General features: G+C 39.2%; 1 protein-coding gene across 6 annotated transcripts in view; it reads left to right on the plus strand.

Moving 5' to 3' along the window:
* The window catches only part of adgrd1 (adhesion G protein-coupled receptor D1), a 52887-nt gene that overhangs the window by 5508 nt on the left and 23597 nt on the right, over positions 1-23782 (plus strand). For 4 of the 6 annotated variants that reach the window (XM_026945890.3, XM_026945894.3, XM_026945891.3 and 1 more), the window contains 10 exons: positions 1868-1990; positions 3670-3846; positions 4729-4986; positions 7288-7361; positions 9406-9552; positions 10709-10822; positions 10982-11105; positions 12914-13021; positions 14872-14947; positions 17395-17536. In XM_026945890.3, the coding sequence (XP_026801691.1) occupies positions 1868-1990; positions 3670-3846; positions 4729-4986; positions 7288-7361; positions 9406-9552; positions 10709-10822; positions 10982-11105; positions 12914-13021; positions 14872-14947; positions 17395-17536 (1343 nt within the window). The remainder of the gene's footprint in view (positions 1-1867; positions 1991-3669; positions 3847-4728; positions 4987-7287; positions 7362-9405; positions 9553-10708; positions 10823-10981; positions 11106-12913; positions 13022-14871; positions 14948-17394; positions 17537-23782) is intronic. The other 2 variants (XM_026945892.3, XM_026945893.3) reach the window with 2 other exon arrangements.

Here is a 23782-nt window from a genome sequence, read left to right on the forward strand (position 1 = left end):
GATATAATATACCTTTAAAAAAGATTTATGGTACGTAAGTAGACCGTAAGGACCTTTTAAAGCTTTAAAGGTACACTATATGCAACATTCCAGGTAAAAACATTAATACTAAAGGTACAAAAGGTGTATCAGTCCAGTAGCAGTTCTGTACCCGTTTTTCTGACAGTGAACAACTCTGTGTTCAAACTTTAGGCGCTTGTCCAAAATGGCTGCACTTTAATAGCTACATGCTTTGTTTAGGATTACACTGGGTGTTCCATAGGGTTAGTGTACTGTATATTCTTATATTTTTACAGACCATGATGTAGCTGAGCAGGGAAGAACAAATCCAAATAATTCTGCTCATAGGAGTTTGTGTATTGAGAAAAATGGTGGACATATTGAGCAAATTTGGTAAATAAAAACTTTTGCTGGAATTATGGGACGTCCTGGTATGTTACAGAAAGTCACGCTGTGTTCTTAGCCACGTCATGTGACAGTACTGAATAACGGTGCAGTTTGAGGTGAGGTGAATAAAAGGTTAGAGATGATACCGATTTCTTTTACTAGATAGCTGCATTAGTTTTGTTGCTACATTTGGGGTTTGTGAAAAATTGTGTAAATTGTATCAGTGATTTTTTTTTTTTTTTTTTTTTTTACTGAACCATTCCTTTTAGCATGATTAACACAATCAGTGATTTGAGAAGATTAAGAAAAACTTAATACACATGTTTTATTTGTTATAGTAGCAAAATCTAGAAAATGTAGATTCATTTTGTCTTGTCTAAAAAACTACTTTGCATTTCTATCACACTCATACAGATGGATGGTAAACTGTTTCCTTCTCTCCTTCTCTCATCTCTGATGCCCACTCTGTCCTCTTACACTGCACTCCTTGATCTCTTTTCACACCTACGTCTTGCACGCTTACATCGAGCCATTTGTTTTTGTTCTCATGTCTGCTTTGCTGCCCTTTTTTTTTTTTTTCCTGTATTTGTTTCCCTTTCCTCCCTTCTTCCTCCCAAAACACATCCATTCATGAGTTGAAGCTTGTGCATTACGACTCCCAGGGTCATTCGTAACTCCCAGCACTGTTTGTCCTATGAATGAAGATGTGTAGTCGAGTGAATCATCCTTTTGCGCCCACATGGAGATGAATGAGAAGGTGGAACACTATAACGCTATTGACCAGTTTAAGGTCATGCTGATTCATGTTAAGGTCATGTTATGATTCCCTCGCTGCAGGATGTTGTTTAGTTCTTCATGTCATCTTTGTGGCTGATGATGTGTACAGTATAGTGAAAAAAGGGCAATATGGAGTTCACTGAATGTTCAAAACAATATAAATAGGGTTTTAAAAAAAACTTAGACCTAATTAATGTACCTAATAGTCTAATAAGTAACTAATACATATAATGGTCAAGACATCACATGACATCGACAAGAAAAATCCAGACGTTCCACCTGAGCCCATGTGCCACACGTTCACCAGTGTGAGGTGAATCACTTGAAAATACTCAAAGCTGGATGATGTCATGTTGGCCCTGATTTGGTGAAGGCAAACAGTGCAGTCTTGTTTATTAATTTCATAATCTCATAAAGTCAGAGCCGCACTCATAAATCCAGGCCTGGACCGGCTAGCATGCCAAGCGCCACTTTTTTCAGCTAAGCAAGAGCTGATTAACTCTTCAAAAAAAAAAAGTTGTTGAATGAAAACAAGCACAGAAAAGATTTTTGTTTTTCTTACGGTTACCGCGAGATGTGTAGCTGTTATTTTCCAGGAATAGAAAAATGTTCGTTGTGTTATTGTGGTGTAGATCATTTAGTGTACTGAAGCCATAGTGATGTTTTCAGATGTTTTAATGAGTCGTGGGTGTTTTTACTGTAGACATCGTAGAAGGAGTTGTGAACAAAGGCATCTATCTGAATGGAGACCGTGGAGCCACTTTCCTCCATTTCGGCAACTACAAGAACTCCTGCATCAGTGACCCCACTCTGTGTGGACCGCAAGGTAAAGCTCTATTAAACACTCTGTCTCTGTCACTTATCTCTCTCTTTTCCTTTTCTCTCGCTTTATCTGTCCATCTCTCTCAGACTCCTGACTGCCGTTCATCTTTCTCTCCTTCTTTTTCACCCATGTACACATTGTCTTTCTTTTTTCGCTGTCCTAATCTCTCTATCTGTCTCTTCTCTCTCTCTCTCTCTCTCACGCTTTCCTCTCCCTTTTTTCTTTTCTCTCTTTCTCTTGTTTCTTTCTCTTGCTCATTTATGTCTCTTTTCCTCTCTCTCTCTCTCTCTCTCTCTCTCTCAGTTCTCCCTTCCTGTCTCTTTTTTCTCTTCCTCTTTCTCCTTTGTCTCTCATTTTTCTCTCTTGTTTCTGTTTCTATCTCTTATCTCTTTTTTCTCTCTCTCTTGTTTCTCTCTCTCTTTCTCTCCCATCTCTCTCACTTATTTCTGACTTTCTTTTTATCTTTCTCTCTCTCTCTTTCTTATCTTGTCTTTCTCTCTCATTTCTCTCCTTCTCTTTTCTATTTCTTGTTCCTGTCTTTTTTTCTTGCAATGTTTCTCTCTCTCTCTCTCTCTCTCTCTCATTCGTCTCTCTTTCTCATTTCTCCCTCGCTCCTTTGTCTCTCTCTCTTTTCTCTCTCTTCGCTCTCTTTTTCCTCTCACTTGTTTCCAGCATCCTTCCTCCCTCTCTCTCTCTCTCTCTCTCTCTCTCTCTCTCTCTCTCTCTCTCTCTCATTCTCATTTTCTACTTTTGATCTCCCATCAGTTCTATTTTATACGTTAATGACTTATTTCCTGTTTACCCATACCTCACTAGGGCGTTTTCTATAAAAGATCTGATAGAGTGCATGACCTTCTTTGTACTAAACAGAGCAATAATGGGGCTGCACTTATTGTAAGCGATTTTAGATGAATCATTTTTACATCCATCAGGCCAAAATGACACAACAATAGCTAATGATTTGAAAACTAAATTTATGACATATCAAGACTTTGCGGCTCCAGATGTCGGTTGAATTATACCGGCTTACGTTAGAATAAAAAGGCAAATTTTCATGCAGAGACTGACATCATCTGGCGCCTGTCCCACATTATATCAACTTGAATTTCATTTTTTTTTTTCAGAAAAAGCACAAATATTATATTCATATTCAGCGGAACTTGGACAGAGGTAGATTGAGCTAAAATGGACCCGTGCAATTATTCAGCCTTGAACGTGCATTTGTTTCTCAGGTCCTTGGCAGTTGCATCGGGATTAAAAAAAACATAAAATTATGCTTGTATAACGTAAAAATTGGTGCACATATATTAGCAAAACAGTGTTTTTGTTGTTTGTCATTTATACCCTTGGTGTTAACAAATCTTAACACGCTATTACTCTTAGACGCTCGCAGCAGGCCATTGCATTCAATCATCTATTCCAGACACTGGGGTTTTTTTTTGTCTCAGTCATGACAACTTGTGTTCCTTCAGAATTAATTGCGGTGTAACCCTAGAGAGGCTCATTAATCACATCCTGCTTGCTGTCGTTCCTTGCTGCCGTTTGTCATCACAGTATGCCGTAACTTGTTTTTAATGTATTTCTGTCTTGTAATTGTAATTTATAAAACTACTAATACACAAAGTGTGCTCTGGATAAAGCTTTTTCGCACCACGGTAAAAATGTAACGTGCTCCTCGGCAGGGATCACATTCTCCTTCTTCTGGAAGAACCAGGAGTCACATTCCCGCTTTGCTGTGATGTCAGGAGGGAAAATCATCTCCAACGGTTTCTCTGTCTACACCAACCCCTTGGGAGGATACGTGGAGTTCTACACCAGGAGAAACACTCAACGCTGGAAAGCAAATATCAACCTGCCAGGTATGTTACTGAGAGAGTGCGGAAATGACAGCGTGTGTGTGTGTGTGTGTGTGTTCTAATTATGCAAGGTGAGATTGGGGAAGAGTGTATGGATGGTTTCTCTTGAAGTCATGAAGCCTTCATAACCTTTCATTTGAATTTAACCGCGCAAATATTTACCAATGTGCAAGCGCGATCTACAGTGCTTGATTTTCCTCCAATATTTTTAAAACTAAACACAGTAATATATAAAGTTTATATATATAAAGTATACGCAAAGTCTCATCTTCCAGAAAAACTCCATGTGTGCAGAATTTTAAGTCCCTCATGCATACAAAAGATGGCTTTTAATTGATTTCTCTTACTGCCCCTAGCGAGCATGCCCATGACTCATGTGTGTATTCTGTGATAAATGGTAGGTAAATGTTGTGTTTTGCGATTTTGAAGTATTTCTGACGTGAGCTGGCGTAATGCGCTGACAATGCCAGCAGGATAAAGTGCCCAATACTGAAATCAGACTCGAGCTAAATGAAGCTGTAAAAGCAACACAGCACTTGTGCTTTCACGGGCTTTTTGCCATTTACGTCACAAAATGTATTCATGAACAAAGTCTTCAACAGCGAGCGACTCTGTAGCTTAACAAGGCAGAATCATTATTTCAAGAAGAAATAGGTGAACATTTTATTCTGCTCTGCTAAAAGCTTGCAGGCAGAGAACCGCTCGTTTTGACTTTTCTGCATATCAGATATCATTTCATTGGCTGTATTAAAACCTGCTTTTTTAACCTAAAGTCACAAAACCTGAGAAAATCTGGGACTAATATTACTGGTTATCTCTGTGTCAAAGCAGAAAATTGTTTACTGAGCCTGCTTTTTAACACTCTTTATTTCTGTCGCTCCGCAGGACCTTTCTGGACACACATCCTATTCACGTGGACCCTTAAAGACGGCCTGAAGATCTACATAAACGGCACGTTCAACATTGGCGACCCGAAAGGCGACGTGTCGCAGAATTACGGCGATACGTACGCAGATTTGGTGATCGGAACCGGACACACCCACTCCTATAGGCAATACGTCACCGCGTCCTTCGATGAGTTTGTCATTTGGGAGCGAGCTCTTTCGCCCAAAGAGATCTGGCTCTACTATAAAGCTGCCATAGGTATTTTTTTTTTTTCAAAATCCACAATCTGCTTTCATGCAGCTGCCTACTAATATTCGGTCTCTTGTCTTTTGGCTGCTCCTCTTGTTGTCCAGCTGTCTGTGACTCTTTGTTTAGCAGCACTTGCACTACGGCATGTCATTCCCGCGATAGCACGCCGTGCCGCAGCGTCATGTGTTCGGATTTAAACATGATCTAGAATGTCCTTCATGCATAGATATTGTGTAAAATGTAAAATATATATATATAAAATGAGAACTAACCCAATGTAATGTGAATTCATTCAAGCTTGACACATATTACGGAAATTAATATTTACAGCCGAGTGTTTGTTGTCAGTATATCACGAGTCTAAGTTTTCGTTTCATTCCTCACATGTCATAAGCAATCATTCCAGTCTCATTCAATTTGTGATACAAAACATCTGCAGCTTCGATTATTTCCTTTTTTTTTTTTTTTTTACCCTTATCGGTTATGAGCACGCCAAAGAGGAAGGCTTTTTTTTTTTTTTTGAGACAATTTCCACATTCCTCCATCTCTCTTCGCATTTAACAGATGGACACTGAAACCCAGATAAATAACTCTATCTGTAAATCAGATTCAAACCCTGCTCCCATCTTTTTTCTTTATTGGGGCAGCACATATTTTTGCCTTATATGTATATAATGGCATGCTCGGCGTTGTATAAGGGGTTTTTGTTTGGGTTTGAGACTGAATGTGTTTGGAGATATATTAGAAATGACTGATGTGGTTCTGTTTTAAAGCGCAGTGTTTTTCAAATGTCATCACAATGATTTTAAAATATCATGACAGTTTTTGCGTCAGCTAGCTTCTCCTTGTAGCATGAAGGCGTCGTACAAGTCTGTTAGGAACTTGCGACACACAAGTACTATTTATAAAGACCAGGACTACTATCAAGAGCATTAGTAACTGCCCTAATGATAACAGTACAATGTACACTGTCACTCTAAAGGTTACTCATTGTGAGCCTGTTTTCTGTTGCTTCAAGGTCACCTGACCTGTATGAGTCGCATGTAGATCTGGACTGAGCCTATGTGTCTGCCTTGTTTCATCAAAGCATCAGACCCCACCAAAGAGTCAGCAGGAACGAATTACGGCCCGCTTACAAAACGGCCTGTCATTCTCTTCCAAAACGAATACAATAAAATGCTGTAAAGGGAGGTTGATGAGTTGATCCTCTGCTACAAATGCCTCCCAGGGTGAGGCCATGGATAAAAAAAATGAGGACTCTACCCACAAATCATACGTAAAGGCCTTTGTGTTCAATCTGAATCTCCGGAGAATCTGTGGCCTCTCATTTAGCTGATTTGTGGTGGATTATTTGTGTTAAATGGCAGTTGTGATTACCTCACTGTTTGAAACAACTCTAGCTGTGGACTTGGCGAGAGCTGTTTACCCCCTGCACTTTTGCTGGGATTTCAGCTGGAACTTGTTCTGTTAAGTCCTCTATCGCTGTAAAAAATTTTATAGCCGAAGAATACAACTTTTAACAGAAATCTTTGTAAGGTTTTGTTCTGTAGAGTTATGGATTTTAACCAAGAGAGACATCTTGTTTCATGTTTCGTGGAATGACTGTTCATTATTTGATTATTTAATGCCGCTAATCATTTGAATTGACCTATAATTATACTTCTGTAAGCAGTAGTAACTGCTTGTCAAATCATTCAACTTGATGAACTCAGTAATGGGCTTTGCACTCTTCTAGAGAGGCTATAAAGCTCCTTTCTAATTGGTCATGTGTGTTCTTTTAGGAAAATGCTCCTAAAAGACAGGAGGAATTGGTGTCACGTTTACCTCTCACAGGCATGGAGCACTTTCTGTGAATCTCAGACTATTGAACTTTCTCAGAATTTTTTTAATATAAATCTTTTTCCAACATCAAGTCCAGTTCAGTGTTGAGTTTTACCACAAATCCTTATAAACATTCATAAAAAAAATTAATTAGGCTCACTTTTACTGAAGAATGATGTCGATTAAATAAGTGTTAAAATATTTTTTTTCTGTTTATCACAGGTGAGGCTCTGATTTCTCCTAAACATGCTCTACATTTTCCAATGTTTTTTTAAAGATTCAAATCTATTTATAACCTTATACAATTCAGTCCTTTAGATTTAGCTTTAGTTTTAACCAAAGAACTAAGAAACGATAAAAAACAATAACAGTAAAAAACATCATTGATCAGCTAATACGTTAGGATTAATGTCTTTAGGAAAAAAAAACTATGCTGACTGAATAAGTGTTAAAATAATTTTTTTTTCTCCATCTGTCTGTGTTTCTCAGGTGAGGATGTGGTTTATCCTCCAACTACAGAATCTCCTTCCTCCGTCCACACCACAACAGATGCCCTTTTGCAGGTAACAGTTTATAATTTAAATCCACGTGCCAAATCTCACTGCCAGGTCTGTTTAGTGTAAACCGAGCCTCTGTAAATGACTGAAAGTGGAAAACACACAGAAATCACCACAGAGAATACATTGTTCGGAAAGAAACCATACGCCCAAAAATATAAACAGATGGACTGGAGATTCTTGGTTAGGGACAGACAATGTCGAAATAGCAATATATTTACTGTATAATTGCAGAAAGATTGCAGATGTGATATGAGCGAAAGGTCTAATTATGCCTGGCTGTTTGATACCACTGAGTCTCAACCCCGTAGTCCTGCTGTTTTTCTGTGTTTGTCACTCAGACTGATTACTCATTGAAATCAGCCCAGTAACCAAAACAGCTTTATTCTGTTCCTCAAACACTACTATAGCTATTTAACCCTGGAACATGATAAATTACTCATAGTAAATCGATGGAAAACCTTGATTAATGACCGAAGTGTTTTGTCAGCCATGACGTAGGAAAGAAAGCGAGTATTCTTTTCTTATCTCAGGTTTCCAATGGTGTTAGGAGTCATTTATAACAAACAATCTGTACTAAAAGTCACTGTTTAACAGTAATAATTGATCTCTATCAGTATTTTCACTCTCTTATATCTAGATTTCAGCCAGAATTACAAATTATCAAGCTCAGTTTTCCCGTGTCACCGAGTAGAGGACGGGATTCCTTTTGAGTCCGGTTCCTCTCAAGGTTTCTTCCTGATGTTGTCTCACTGTCGCCTCTGGCTTGCTGATCAGGGATCTGGATTTCTGTAAAACTGCTTTGTGACAATGTCTATTGTTGAAAACTCTATACAAATCAAATTCAAATGATATATACATTAAGTAGCCAAAACCAGGTGGACGAGGACTGAATTAAAAAGGACCAAAATTTTGCAAGCGGACATCTACAGTCTAGAGTGTATTGTGTGTTACGAGGTTTAAGAGTAGCGGAGTAAACTAGTGAAGTACACAGAGAACACGGCGCCCTGCTTGTGCTTGGTAACTTCATTTGGCCGCTAGTAAATTAGCGCAGGCATTCAGGACACTGACAGATCCACTCTGCTCTCCTCCAGCAGCGAGGAGAGGGAGTTTTATAGCCAGCATTTTACACACTCTCAATCTGTCCTCTGTGACTTTTCCCCACATCAACCAGTGAGGGTATAAAGAGAGAGATGATATGTGCACTCAGTGCACACAAACACACTGTACATGAGTCATACATTCTGAAATGATTAGGGGATTTAAAGCTAATTCAGACATATGACAGCCGAGGGGACATACACACACACACACACACACACACACACACACACACACACACACGCACCCGCAGACCTTTGCACAAGATCCCAGCAGGAAATGAGGTGGAGTTCAGACCCATAAACACAAACAAATCCATCTCTTGTGGAGCTATTGTTTTCCTCCAGACTCTGAGGAAATGGAAAGAAATTGGATATTGAGTGCTCACGCAAGAGGCATTGCTGCAGATTATTAAGCCGGGAAGTCAGAAACGTGAGAGGGAGGGAGAGAGAGACAGAGAGAAAGGGAAAGAGAGAAGTTCAGAGGCGGCTGAAACGTTCCCAGATTCAGGATGCCTTCCTTTTGGGTGCAGATAAAACAATACGGCAGTGAGGAAGGTAGTCTGTAAGTTATTTCGGACAATTTGTTCTAATTGTTCCAAACTAGTACGCATGATTTACGTGCACATAACCTTATTACCACCTGCAATGGGCAGCCGGGTGTGTGCGGGGCGGACATGCTCACACAGCATCCAGATAGATCTAATGAAGATGGGGCAGAACATAACTTTAACTTAGGAGAGTAGCAGACCTAATTCAGTTACGTCCTGCAAGAAGGTCATTTTCATAAATTAAATCTGTAACCTAAAACATACGGGATCAATAAGTGACGTAAGTCTCAAGTCATTCATCCCTGGGCTCTGCTGTTGATCACCTGATATCTTTGCTTGGCTTTGTGTGTGTGTGTGTGTGTGTGTGTGTGTGTGTATGTGTGTTTATGTGTTCTACAGGCAACAACAGCATCACCCCACCCCACTGTCTCTAACTTCACAGAGATTCATGATTCAGTGCCCATGTCACTGCAAAACTTCCTCCAGTCTTCCTTCATTCTGCCCAATAAGACTATTCCTAAGGATACAGCTCACAATCTGACACAGGTACATGAGAAGAAAAATAGAAACACCATACACTCAGATATACATCCACTCAAACATGATACCTGGAATTGACTCAGTTAAGATATAGCTTTTAACAATCCTAGCAGTGGAGCAATGTCAGTTTCAATGTCAGTTATATCTTAGATTTATTATATGAAGAATTATTAACATGACACCATATTTCCACTGCATATAGTCTGAAGGTAATTTGCCCCCTATATCTGTGCATGAGTTTGAAAAGGTTTCACACAAATGTGCATGATCTACGGAGATTCCTGTGAGTCTAATAAAGATTTCTGGTTCTGTAGATGAGTTTTATACAAAACATGTTTTATCAAACAAGATATAAATCCACCCTGAACATAGTCATACACATGCACTGATATTTAAAATGCTTCATTTTGGTTTAGTTCAAATGCAAGTTCACCTCAGATGTAAGTTAAATAAGTAACATGATTTTAGCTTTCGAAACACCCTATATTAACATTTTTGATAAGCTTCAAGCAACTGGCTCATTTTTTAGGCTTAATTAATTAGAAAATCTAACCAAGGAATACACTATATGGCCAATAGTATGTGTACACGTGACCGTCACACCCATATGTGCTTGGGGAACATGCCATTCCTGATTTAGTCCCCTTCTGCTGTTATAATAAGCTCCACTCTTCTGGGAAGGATTTTCACTAGATTTTGGAGCGTGGCTGTGGGGATTTGCGATTCCATTCAGCCACAAGAGCATTAGTGAAGTCAGGCAGTGATGTTAGGCGAGGAAGCCTGAGGAGCAATCGGCGTTCCAGTTCATCCGAAATGTCTTCTTGGAGCTCGCTTTGTGCACAGGAACACTGTCATGCTGGAGCAGGTTTGGGCTTCTCAGTTCCAGTGAAGGGAAATCTTAATGCTACAGCATACCAAGACATTCGATACAATTTTGTGGCAGTGTGGGAATGCACCGCATATGGGTGTGATGGTCAGGGGCCCACATACTTTTGGCCATGTAGTGTATTTTATTTTATTTTGTTGTATTAGATTTCATTTTAGTTATGCCTGTAGCACTAACAGTAAATTCATTAGATTAAATAAAACATAAGACACTCCAGGTGTCCAAATATAGACGTAGAATGAGTTCTTTGTTTGTGTGTGTGTATGTGCGTTACAGTCATTTCTGAAGAGCGTTGACGAGGTGATATCCTCCAGTAGCTGGCGAGAAGACGAGGAGGTACGCAGAAATGCACTCGCTACGTCATTACGCTACGTCAGTAAAGATCTGACGGTTGGTTGGATGGATGAATGAGTGGGTGACTGAGTGAGTGTGAATCGTTTCTAACACAGATGAGCGGAGTCGTTTATGAGAATTAACACCATGATATTGTCTTTGTCTCTACTCTCTACTCTGTGTGTGTGTGTGTGTGTGTGTGTGTGTGTACATCAGCAGTCGACTCCTGTAATCAGTGGACTCATAGACACAGTGGACAAAGTCATGGGGCACATGGTGTCCAATCTCGAGGCTAAACCAAATTCTCTTGTCGCTATTGGTGGAAAGAGCTATGTTGCAGGTCAGTGGCAACACACACACACACACACACACACACATTCACACATTCACTTACCTTTGCCCTGGGTCACATTATAAGAAATCGATTTCCCTGGTCGTGTATTTGACCCCTAGTATATAAATGACACAAGATCACTCTGTGGGTCAGCAAGTTGCCAGACACAGCAAGTCATGAATTAGTATATAGCTAACAGGAAGTGCGTCATAGGGGTACAATTATTACTTAAATACTGCATCTTCAAGTAGGAAGGGGAGGAGGTGATGGATGGCTGGAGAGATGGTTAGAATTTCCTTCAAAGACTAAGTAACATTTACTGGGTTTACTGTTTGCCCAGATAAGTGCATCAGCCCTATTTACACAAGTCCCTTTGGACTTACTGTCTTGTCTCCTTCTCTCTCTCTCTCTCTCTCTCTGATCCTCTCCGTTGCTTATGATAAGATTAAGATTCTCAGGGTTGGAGGTGACCAGAGAGTATATTTTTTCCCAGAGCTCAGAACACTTACAATAAGTGAATAAATCATAATGGAATGATAAAGAGGGCAGAGCACACAAGTGTTTGCCCTCAAGCATGTTTAGATTCTGCAGAAGGGCAGATTCTTTACAAGTTAAGGATTCAAAAGCATTCAAAAGTGTTTAGTTACCCTTTCTTTGCGATGAATGAACAGTGTAACTCTCACGCACAAATCACAAAACATTAGAATGTGAAGAGTTTAGCCTTTCTGACGGACAAAAAAGATAAAAATACAAAATACAGTTTTTGGTTTTGACCACAGTAGCCTTTCGCTTCCTGTTTTGCCTTTATCAATATTTTTTCATTACCGAAATTTGTTTACAATGTTTCTGAAAATGATTAGTTTGATCACTTTGCCAACAGTTTAGGCATTGGTAAAATATTTAATATCCCACTTCACTCAAAAGTCAAACGTATATTTAATAAGACAGTTAAAAAATCAATTGTTGCACTAAATATACTCTTTTAACACTAAGCTATAGTATGTCCCACAATCAAAGCTTTAATATCCCCAGACTACAGACACTTATCATTCCTGAGAAGATTTCTCTAATGAATGAGCAAATCCCCACAGCCACGCTGCAAAATCTAGTGGAAAACCTTCCCAGAAGAGTGGATGCTGTTATAACAGTAAAAGAGGGGATGTTCAAAAAGCACATGCTGGTCAGCTGTCCACAAACCTTTGGCCATATAATGTATCTATGTAGCTTAAGATGTCCTCAAAACAACAACAAAAAAAACATATGTATAGCTGCCTCTTGGATTTCCATATTAGAAATTTAACATATAAAAGACCAGGGTTATTCTGTTAAAAGGAATATCGTGTAAAAATATTTTTGGCAAAAACTGAAAAACAAACTTCACATTAATCAAAAATTCCTCCTTTAGCATCTGTAACTGCTACACACACTCTCTTTTAAATAGCACTTAGTGCTTTCAGGCAGTTCTCAGAGATGTTCCCAAGAGTTTTTTTCGAGCGCACTCTCAGACGTTTTAATCTGATTGGATCCTTCATCAATAAATATCTCTGATTCACAAAGTGTTGACAAACATTACTCAGAAATTTTCAGAAAAAGTTTAAGTGGGTAAAAACTTGACCTGGCCGTGTGCTATGGTTTAAAGCTGCCATGGGACGCCAGAGGCGTGATTTCAGCGATGGAGTCGCACAGCTATAACTTCAGCATTGCAGAACATCAAAGCAACTGGCGTATGAAATAAACTATGATGTTTCAGCTTTGTCTCAGTGTTTAATCAGGGAGTAATATTCTCTCTCCTCTCCCCTTTTCTTTGTTTACAGATTACTCTCTGATGAAGATCCCGCAAAATTATAACATGCAGAACTACAGATTTCCAACACAAGGCAAGAACTACATCTCAGTGCCAGGAGAGGCCTTCACTACAGAATGTGAGTGAACACACACACACGCACACAGAAACAGATACACCTGGAATGTACCCAAGTCTTTTTTTTTTCCACGCTTTCGCACACATATAGGCACGAGGCTAAATGTTTTCATAAGAAGGCAGAGGTTTAGTACGAGTGCGAAGAGTTGGGCTGAGGTGAAGCTGAGCGCTGGAATGTAGCACCGCAATCAATGCCACTGATTACACCTGCCAGTCAAACAGCATTGAAACAGCACAGATAGAGCAGAGAGAGATCATTCTGATTCACCCAAAGCAAAAGAGTCTGTGTGTGTGTGTGTGTGTGTGTGTGTGTGTGTGTGTGTGTGCAATATGTCCAAAATATCATATCATGTTAGTCATGTATCATGTTGTACTCCAGAATCATTAAAGAGGATGGAAGGAAATATTCCAGTCAGTTCAGTTGTAGAAACTACTTACCTTTCCTGTCAGAAATCATTTTCATAAGTACTTTTTATATTAATATTATCTCTAAAATTTATATTATTGACATTATTAAATTAATGTGTGTGTGTGAGAAAAGGACTATAAGAAGCTGAGAAAATGAACTCATTCCTCTCAGACTGACGTGTTTGTTCTAATTTTATCTGAAGAGCAAACGTGTGTTAGAAGTGATAGATTGTATTGTTAGTGCCTTTGACATGACTGGCGTGTAAACCTCAGGACTGGCAGTAACGCGCTGCTCAAGTGTTTCGGACACACCAAGCAGTCCATTAAGGACCGAACCCGAGTTTATAAGGCACTTAAATGTACGGAAAGTGGGAACACGTTCCACTGGGTTGTACTGCGTGGCCAAGTTTCGCAGAGTCCTAGCATAAAAAAGGTGTGGTCGATTTTTTTAAGCTTGGTTCGTGGACTGCCTTGGAGATTTGCGGACAATATGAAGGATCCCTCGGAGAGCGGTCACGTTTTAGACTGCGTACCCTGCCACGTTTTGTGTCATTTGTGCCTAAAAAAAACAGGTGGTGTGCATAGCTGTGTTGTTTTTATTTTTAAATTGTTTTTGGCGCACATCGGGACTGAAGAATTCAAACCATCTCATTTGGAAGCTCCAGAGTAGATTGACACACAGTGTGCTTGTGTTTTCTGCCTCTGCGTCTGAGCAGAGCTGTACGGGAGTGAAAGATCTTCTCATACATGTGTGTGTAGCAGATGTGTGTGAGAGCACCGCTGTCCTATTAGACTCATGGTGAGGGGACAGAGTGAAGAGGCTGTGATAATGAGAAGAGCCTCTATGTGCATTTTAGCAGCCTCTTGATAGATTATCAAAGCACACACACACACACACACACACACACACAAACACACACACACACTTTAGGCCTGTCAGAATGAATTTCACAACTGGAATACTATTTGAAATTTTACAATATTTGCATGCAGAAAATCCACATTATGTTTGATATGTGTTTTTAACATTGCTTTAATTATAAATATGATCAGTTTTGCAAGACAATATAAAAAATAAAAACAAATGATTCCCTCAGCCAAAATTTATTCAAATCAAATTACTAATTTATGTTTTTACACGAATGCTGTTGTGAAATGTATAATCCCCAGATCACTAAAGCTTTGCTGTAGGTAGATAAAAACAAATTTGAAACATTAACATTAGCGTTTCCTCTCATCCAGTTCCTGGAACTGTTACCTAAAGCGCTTGACCATTTACTCGTTTAGTGACCTGAAATGTGTGTTAGTGTTGACATACGATGTACTGAGTTACACTTTAATCTATATAGTAAAATGTTAGAAGTTGGTAAATTCACTTAATATTTCACTTCTTGTACTAATGTGTGTGTGTGTGTGTGTGTGCTTTTTTTTTTGTCTTTGTAGCCCAGACCACAATCGTAGGCCTTTTCTACCACAGCATGCACAGCTACTACACACAGATCAGCCCTCTGAGAACCAGGTTTGTTGTGTGTTTGTCCTTATTTTGTGTGTGTCTTTGTGTTGTGTTTTGTATACGTGTGTGTGTGTGTTTCCTGTGGTGAAATAGCAGTACACTGTGTTCCTCTGAGTGTGCTCTTATCATTCAGCATTTTGTTCTCAACTGTCCACTTACTCCGATACTTCCAACTCTTAGCATTTCCGATAATGCACTCTTCCCATTTCAGACATGCAATCATCGTTGAATTATGAGCCTATTTTGTGTCTGTCAGTTAATATAATCATATACCCAAGAGAATTTTAGAATTCATTCACATTCGACTCCCAAAACATATTATAAGATAATGGATTGTGGTGAATTCCAGTTCTGTGGAAGTATTTTTTTGTAGCTGATATATTTAGAAGTACTAGGTAGGCGTGTCACGCCTCCTTTGTACAGGCCACTGAAAATTCGCAGTCATGTCCCTGGAAGCATTCAGTGCCTTGCTGGAGGTCGCCATTCAAGAGTGGGCAAACCGTAGTCATGAAGTTATTAACTTGATCAGCGTAACATTAAGCCCTTCAGACGTTGTTAAGTACGTATCAGGAACTGTAATGTAATGTGTTCCAGGAAAACATTCCCCACCCCATTACACCAGCCTGTACTGTTCACAGAATGCCTCCACTCACTCATGTTTCTTCTGCCAAGTTTTGATCCTTTCATCAGCATGATACACAGGAAACCTGGATTTTTTTTTATTCCTCAGTAGTCATTGATTGTTTAGTCACTAAAAATCTTGTTCATGTTCTTAGTCTGACTTGGTCTTTGGGTTGTTATAACGCATTTGAGACAAATTCTGATTCTTTTGCCTGGTTGTGTTCCTTCTGTTCACTTGCACAACCCTCACCATTCTCCTTTCACCTCTCTGGTGCACAAGATGTTAAAATAAAAACAAAATTGATTATTAACCGTGGATTTGTCTGGATTTGTCTCTATCCCCTTGCCTGATTCACTGTGTATATCTAGTACTACTCGGCACTGGGCCTCACAAGCCCTCGCCAATCTGCTTCACTCTGTGCCAGCATGGCATTTAACTTTGGTGTGTGTTTAACATGTTATTGTGATTCTTTTCCTGACTTTGTACTCCTGCATGAACTTGAGTGACTCTGGGGTCTCCTTTAGTCTGTAAGTATGCAACGTTACTGAGATAAGGCTCTCTTTTACTTGACAATGAATTTTTCCGTTTAAACTATACAGCCTGGCTGTCCTCTAGGATGTATAAACATTGTGTCACTCTGGGTATATCGCGCCAATCTAGATATATCCATCAGGGCTCTCGCCGCCGGTGGTGTGTGCCTGCAAGCAGTGACGTTTATGGATGAAGGTCTCTCCCTCTGCTCCGTCTGGTCCTCTGAACAAACAAACCACTGTCATGCTCAGGGACAAAGATTCGCCATCTACACCAGGATTCAAAACTAAAACCAGTTAAATGTGAACATTAAATGTATATTTGCTAGTCATATGGCAACAAGGACGTAACAACTAGTCTCTCTCTCTTTGGCAACAAATATTTCACTAAGCCTGTGGAGCGCTCTAAGGGTGGAGGTCTTGCAGTTGTTTTTTTTTAATTATTGGCTTTTCAGCTTGTTAGTGCAGAGTCTAAGTTTAATTAATTGCCCGCTTTATCTTTTTCAGTCAGCTCGTCTGACGTCTATTTTAACTTCAGTTTCTTGTTCTGATTTAATTTTCAAATTGAATCCACTTTTTTTGCCTCTGTAACGTCGGTGATTGAAGGCAGAACACAAGCGCGTAAACTCCGCATGTTCTTTATTATAGGCAATCCGAAAATCATTATCGAGGTCCATATCATAGGTCAGAGCACAGGCAGATAATATAAAACAGGGATAATACTTAACAACAGCAAAAACATGAGCACGGGTCAACGCCAGGAAGCAGAGGCAGGAAGCAAGGCTTGGAAATGCACGATGAGGCTGAGAATTAGCACTGAAACACAGAAACAACAGGTTGTAAATGGATAAGCTAATTAACACAGAGCAGGTGAACACAATGGAGTCATCAACCAATGACAGGACAGGGACGAAGACACTGGAGTTGTTCCTGCCACTCGTGTATTTTCATTAATACATGAATTAATACGTGAGTCATTAATCACCCCTGGGATGTACACCCCTGCACTTAGGTCCATGAAATCTATCAGTAGACAGCCTGTATAAGAAGACTTCTCCTCCTCTACACACCAACTCATTCACTAACATCTGCTGATACTAGACTTCTTAACATCCTTATCAAAAAGGCTGTACAGTTGCCCCCCAAACTCTGAAGTAATTTTATCATCATTCGCATCCCACTCGCAACTCAGAGAATAACAATAACTTGATGTCTAAAACATTAACGTCTCCACTCATTATTGATAATAAACCGTTCTTCTGCCGTGTTTCTGAATTGACTTCTAATCCCGATTTCCCCAGGATCAATGAGGCGGTGGAATTTAAGGACCATAAGATCCAGGTGGCCAGCTGTCTGATCTCGCTAAAGGTGGAGCCCTCTCCTGCCCTCTCGGTCAACCTGTCGTCAGAGCCACTGATCAGAATCATGCTGACACACCAACTGGTAAGAGGACATCACTCATATAACCTAGGCCAAGGAGATTTAAAACTTTAGAAGCAGTCGTTATAGTACATTTGATTGAGAAAGAATTTATTTTGGGAGTGCACACATTGCCCAAAGATGCAACTTATCTCCAAAACCTCCTGCAGAAGGAACTCAGGGGTAGGGATGATATTTTGAAGTGTTCAGAGTAGCAACATTGTGTGTCGATTGTCGTGGTATATTGTATTATTCATGACTGGCTCATGCTTTGAGTAAATTAGACCGGTTTAGTGTGACTGTTGGGTTTTCTAAGTTTTTGTTTCTTTACATTTGCGGCATCATTTGATGACAGACCTGTAAAGCGTCAGTGACGGCCAAAACAAACATTATGTCATTCATTCATAAACAACATTAACATAATTGTGTGCAACTCACTGGGACAGCTCATAAAAAAGCCATAAGCAGGGCTTATTTCCAACTCAGCTAACAACAAAAAAAAAAAAACCCTCTCTTTAATACGTTTCCACAGATTTTACATTTCTGTTTTCAAAATCTTTTTTTTTTTTCCTGCCTCAGTAGTTTTGTGTCAGGGAGTGAAAAGAGGCACAATGCCTAAGTACAGGGGTTCACACGGGTACACCACGCCTATACTAACCATGGAGATCTATTTCAGTTTCCATCATTTCCAAGCGCATGCCCTTCTTTAAGAACCCTAAAACAAAACATGTGCTTTGCCAAAAGAAAAAGCTGAACTGGCTGGCGTCGGGGTTTTCTGAAATGGAACAATTATTTGATTTAACAAGGGACATATTTCTCTGTGTGGATTGTGGTACAGATGGACGTGAGGATGTGTTGATTCGCCAGCTTTCCATGGGAAATGCATCTAAAAATCTAAAAATTGACATGGAACGCAGCAAGTTGAGGTGAATAAAGTAGAAAATAGCTGGAGATAGATAGAGAGAGAGAGAGAGAGAGAGAGAGAGAGAGAGAAAGGTGGCTTTTTACCAGAGGCATTTAATTTTCCACTTACTGTTAGTTACATGCTGAGTTCCATTAAATCATTTTATCATTTCAGCAACATCTGACAGGTTTTACTGCTGTGATGCATTAGATAAAATTGTGAACTCAACACATATCAATCCATCTCTTCTTCAATCCTTCACTTCATCCAAAACCCACAAATAGAGACACAAATCCTCATCCAAGCCAGGGAATAGGATCTCACACAAAAATAACACCCAGAACATTTGCCTGTGTTTTTTAAACATTTAGTTCCTCCAGCCCAAATTCCTCCCTCGTGCTTTTGCTTTATTATAGTTTTAGCATGTATAGCTCTTAAATCAAATCCATTTGGGTGTGCACGTAGCCATGAAGGCCTTCTTTTGCTTTTTCGTCCTGTGCACAGCTCGAAAATGACCTGGCATCCTGCCGATAATATGATTACTCCAATATTTTGAACTTATACATTGATTTTGTGTGTGTGTGTGTGTGTGTGTGTGTGTGGAATGTAGTTTATGGTATTTGACAACACATTGCAAAATGGAGCCAATAAAAACCAATGCCACAACAGTTTTGCTTTGATACCAGGTTGAAATCAGGCTTTTATACCATTTACGTAAACTTTCAAACAAAGTGTCATGAGTCTCAGATTTTCTTTGATGTTGATGTTAAATGGGAGTGAAAAAGAACTCTGATTGCTCTTAATGGTCTGCCGTGTTCCTGTGTTACAGCAACAATACAATCAGAGAGCCAGTATTGAATTTCATCATGCTGCACAATGCTGAGAGAGAGAGAGAGAGAGAGAGAGAGAGAGAGAGAGAGAGAGAAAGAAAGAAAGAAAGCGTGAGTTGAATAGAAAGAGGCCGAGATTTTGAGAGAGTCGTAATGTATGCTCTTTAAATGTCTGCCAAAGCCACCTAAAAACAGCACTGCCCTCTGCTTCACTGAGGATGTGGTTATAGCTTGACCTTTCTGTCTCAGGACTGAAAGAAAAAGGGGGAAAAAATGGAAAGGAGATTGGAGTGTGGAGCAGAACTGAGTCAGAAAGGAGCGAAGGTGGAAATCAGGAAGAACGATCACGAGAAGAAGGCAGCAGCGTTGTAGAGATGTGTCTTCATAGTCTTTTAGACCAAGTTCATTTGAGTGCACTGATTGATCAAAGGGAGCAATTTGTCACTGCGGCCATCTTGCCAAATTCTTTTAGGAAACAGTAAACTGAAAATCTGAGTTTTACTGGCAAGTATTGTTACATTATGAAATATAAAAACCTGTCCAGTTCAAATATATAAATACAAGCAATTCATAACCACCATCTGGATTTCTTGAACATCTGTTGAACTTTTTTTGTGGAGTAATTTAATAATCGATAATCACATCAAGCAATAATAATAATCAATAATCAAAAAGGTATTCAAAAACATGCTTTTGGGCCTGAACATTATTCACAAAAGCATGTTTTTTTTTTAAAGCGTGCGTAAAAGAAACTATTGTTCTTGGGTGCACGGAAAAAAAACTAAACTAGAATGATATAAAATTAAACAGATAAGCATTGGCAAAGATTTAAAGATTTAAAAGGTTTAAACGGATACTGAACATTAATTGACAGGATTGGAGATATTTGGAAAGCTGTATTTGGCAGGAGTGCTAGTGTTAGTGCTCATAGTACTCTTAAATTCTGAGCTACTCTTTGTTTTTTTCTCTCTATTTTCCCAATGTTTGTACCAGAATATTGTAGAAAATCATTTGGTTGCATGCACAGTAATTGAAGGAAGAAATCTGTAACTCTGCTTCGTCATGTTTTTTTAAAATTATTTATTTATTTCTTGTAAGAAATCAGCGGGTTGAATTCATAGATTTCCTGGCCGTCATCTCAGAATGGAGGGGATTTAAATAATAATCTCGTATCGTAAAACGCTCCTGTCACTGATCTTGTAAACTGCAAGATCGTTTACAGTATGATTGTTTGGGCTCAGCCCTTTTGCATGTTGAAGGGGATACAAGCTTTTAGTATATTTGCTTCATACTGTATTTATGTGTGTGCATGCATGCTTATATAACTTGGTGGGGACCAAATGTCCCCACAAAGATAGGAATATCTGACCTTTCACTGCTGCGCACAAGACTTTAGTTTTGTTTTTGTTTTTTTTTTAACTGGAAAAGGGCAAAAAAATTATTTATTTATTTGTTTGTTTGTTTGTTAGTTACTGAGGCTAAGGTTAGAGTTAGATTTAGGTTTATTTAGAATAGCATTAATTAGCTACATTAAGGGAAGGTCCTCATAAGGATAGTAAAACACACATGGCCGTATGTGTGTGTCTCTGCTACCTAGTAAGTGTGTTATCAGTGTTTTGTGGTTCAGGCAGCTCATTCTCATGCTGGATTCCCAGCGTCGTACCATAGCTACCGTGTGTGTGTGTGTGTGTGTGTGTGTGTGTGTGTGTGTGTGTGTGCGTGTGATGATTGCTCCTGGCTCCAAACGTGATTTATTACCTTTGGACTGCGAGAGAGTGAGAGAAAGCAAGAGAGGGAGAGGAACGATGCCAAGTGACAGGACCTCACCTCCTCTCCTCCTCACCTCTCCACCACTCTCCTCTACTCCTCTTCTCCTTTCCTGCGGTATTCCTGTATTAGAAACACATCACATCGATGGCATGAGATCAAGGAACGGAAAGAGTGATTTCATCAGGAATGCCGCTGTTGGTTAGTGTCAAATCTAGTAGGCCAAAAAAAAGTTTTCTGACAAGCTTGCATTGTCTTTATGGCCTAATAAAGCAGCAGTAGATCAAACGGAACATACAACAACCTGCACGTGTGTGTGTGTGTGTGTGTGTGTGTGTGTGCGCTCATGTCCAACACTTAGCTATAAATGTTAGCAACAATACCCAGATTACTCAGTGTTGTTGCGACATTTCATTTCATGTATAAATATTTCTGTTTGAGGGGTTTTTTCATTGTTTTAAAAGTTACAAATGCACACACTGACATTAGCTTGTGTACACGTGTGTGTGTGTGTGTGTGTGTCTCTGGACTATTTCTGCAGCACAAAAACTGTTTTCTTCTGGGAGGATTTCCAAAATATCAAAATCACAGATTAATTAGAACACATTAACAAAATGAAAAAAGTAAGCACGGACGTCATAAAGCGGTTCTGATAATGTTTTCCTTCTGCATAACATATGTTATCTTTTTTTTTTTGCCTTTTTTTAAACCACAATAATAAGCGCTCTGCTGTGCCAGTGGCTTTTTATAACTTCCAGGACACACCCGATGCCTGTGGGAATGAATCTCTATCTCTCCTTCTCTCTCTCTCTCTCTCTTACACTCTTGGCATGTTTGAAATCCGCTCATTCTTACTTTCGTCACTGTATCGCTCTTGGTTGAGGTTTGGTGATCAATAGCAGATGGAGGTCTGGCTTGCACTCGTTGGTCGTAGCCAGGAGCTGCGGGATGTGTGGCCTCCTTTTTTTTTTTGACTTCATCTCTCTCTCTCAGATATATTTATGTCTAACCCTTCTTGTATATCTTTTCTCTCTTCAATCCCCTCTTATCTTTTTATCCTTTCTTCTCCAAGTGCATTGTCATCCCCTGCGATTAACTTTTAAAACATTTCTTAAATACTACAGCCCCTCTCCCCTTCCCTCTCCTCCCTGCCCGGTCCTGATTAAAACCTTCCTCCTGTCATTTCTGTAGCAGCAGATACGCTATCCCTCCCATCACAGCCCTGATTTATTTCCCACCCTTGGAAGGCTTCCTGCTTCTACTCTTTTCCCTTCATATGTTCCTCAATGCACTGCCAGTTTACAGCTAGAGTATAGGATTAAGATGTTTTTTTTTTTTTTGTTTTTTTTTTTTTTTTTTAATCGTGTTGTTCCAATCGGTGCTGTAAAATCCCTGACTATAAAGAGCTATAAAAATAGAGAGTGCTGAATTCTTTAATTCAAGATTCAAGATTCAAAGCGTTTATTGTCATGTGTGTGTCACAGTGAGGAAACCAAGTTTCCCTGAACAATGAAATTCTTCCTTTGTTGTCCACATTGAATGCCAAGATAACAGAACTATATAGAAATAAAAAATAAAAACAGACATGCACATACATAAAAAAAACATAATAAAGTGTAGACTATGTTACAGAAGTAGAAATATAGATTATATATATAGAAATATAGACTATGTAATATATGTATAGACTATGTAAATAATGTACAGTTTGGAACTTGTAATGTCAAGCCTTGAAGGAACACAGGATTGCAAGTTTATAGTTTAGTATTCAAACCTAATTTAGTTCAAGAAAGTGTTGACTATTAAGTGGCCATTACATCACAGATGGACATACGGAACAAGACCCGCTGGATATACGTATTTAATCTTTTTAGATAATACACGTGCTATTATCAGATCTCCCAATAAGACGCTCAAATTGTAATCTATCAGAGCAGAAATAAACCATACTGTAAGCAATGCACCATGCAGCATGATGCCTTGTCATTAATTAACCACTTACTCTCAGAAATAAAGATACCAAACTGTACTTTTCCTTTTCACATTACCACGGTGGTACTGTCAAGGGTACATCTTTTGTATCTTTAGTGTCTGTCTTTCATCTGAAAAATAAGGACCTTATGTACTGATGTATCTTTACTCTATAAATAAAAATAACAGTACACTACGTGCACCATCCCGGGTAAAAGACAAGAAAAAGTACAGTTTGGTCCCTTTATTTCTGAGAGTGTACTGGATAAAGCACTGATGTACTAAAGATAAAGTGAAATCTCATCAGGTGTCTGATAAGGTTAAAATCATTACGTGGTATTAAACCTTAAAAGAAAAACCATTCGTTAAGGTACTGAAATGTCTTATATTAAAATGGTATATCCGCAACCCTACATTCTCCTAGGAAGATCTTTTTTAATACTTGTATGAATGATGTAACCTGTTCAGGACATAGTATAGTGTTTCAGGGTTAGTTAGCAGTTCTAGCATTTCAGTTTCCATTACTTCCTTGAGGTCCCAGACCTTCAGAAGAAAGTCCAGCAGTGTTTGCTCGTCTTCACACGTGAGCACTGGATTCAGAACAAGAACCAGAGTTTGTGCTTGAGTTCACATTGTATTAATTCAGCATTCGCTGGCTCACGGCTCACGGAGTGCATTCATTTGCTTCATTTCGTGGTTCTTTAAAGTTAAATCAGACTTTGTGGCATATTTGGATTTGTCTGTCTGTCTGTCTCCGTCTCTCTTTCACACACGCACACACATCATTTATCAAATTTC

The sequence above is a fragment of the Pangasianodon hypophthalmus genome, chromosome 8 (genome assembly GCF_027358585.1).
Source record: "Pangasianodon hypophthalmus isolate fPanHyp1 chromosome 8, fPanHyp1.pri, whole genome shotgun sequence".
Lineage (NCBI taxonomy): Eukaryota > Metazoa > Chordata > Actinopteri > Siluriformes > Pangasiidae > Pangasianodon > Pangasianodon hypophthalmus.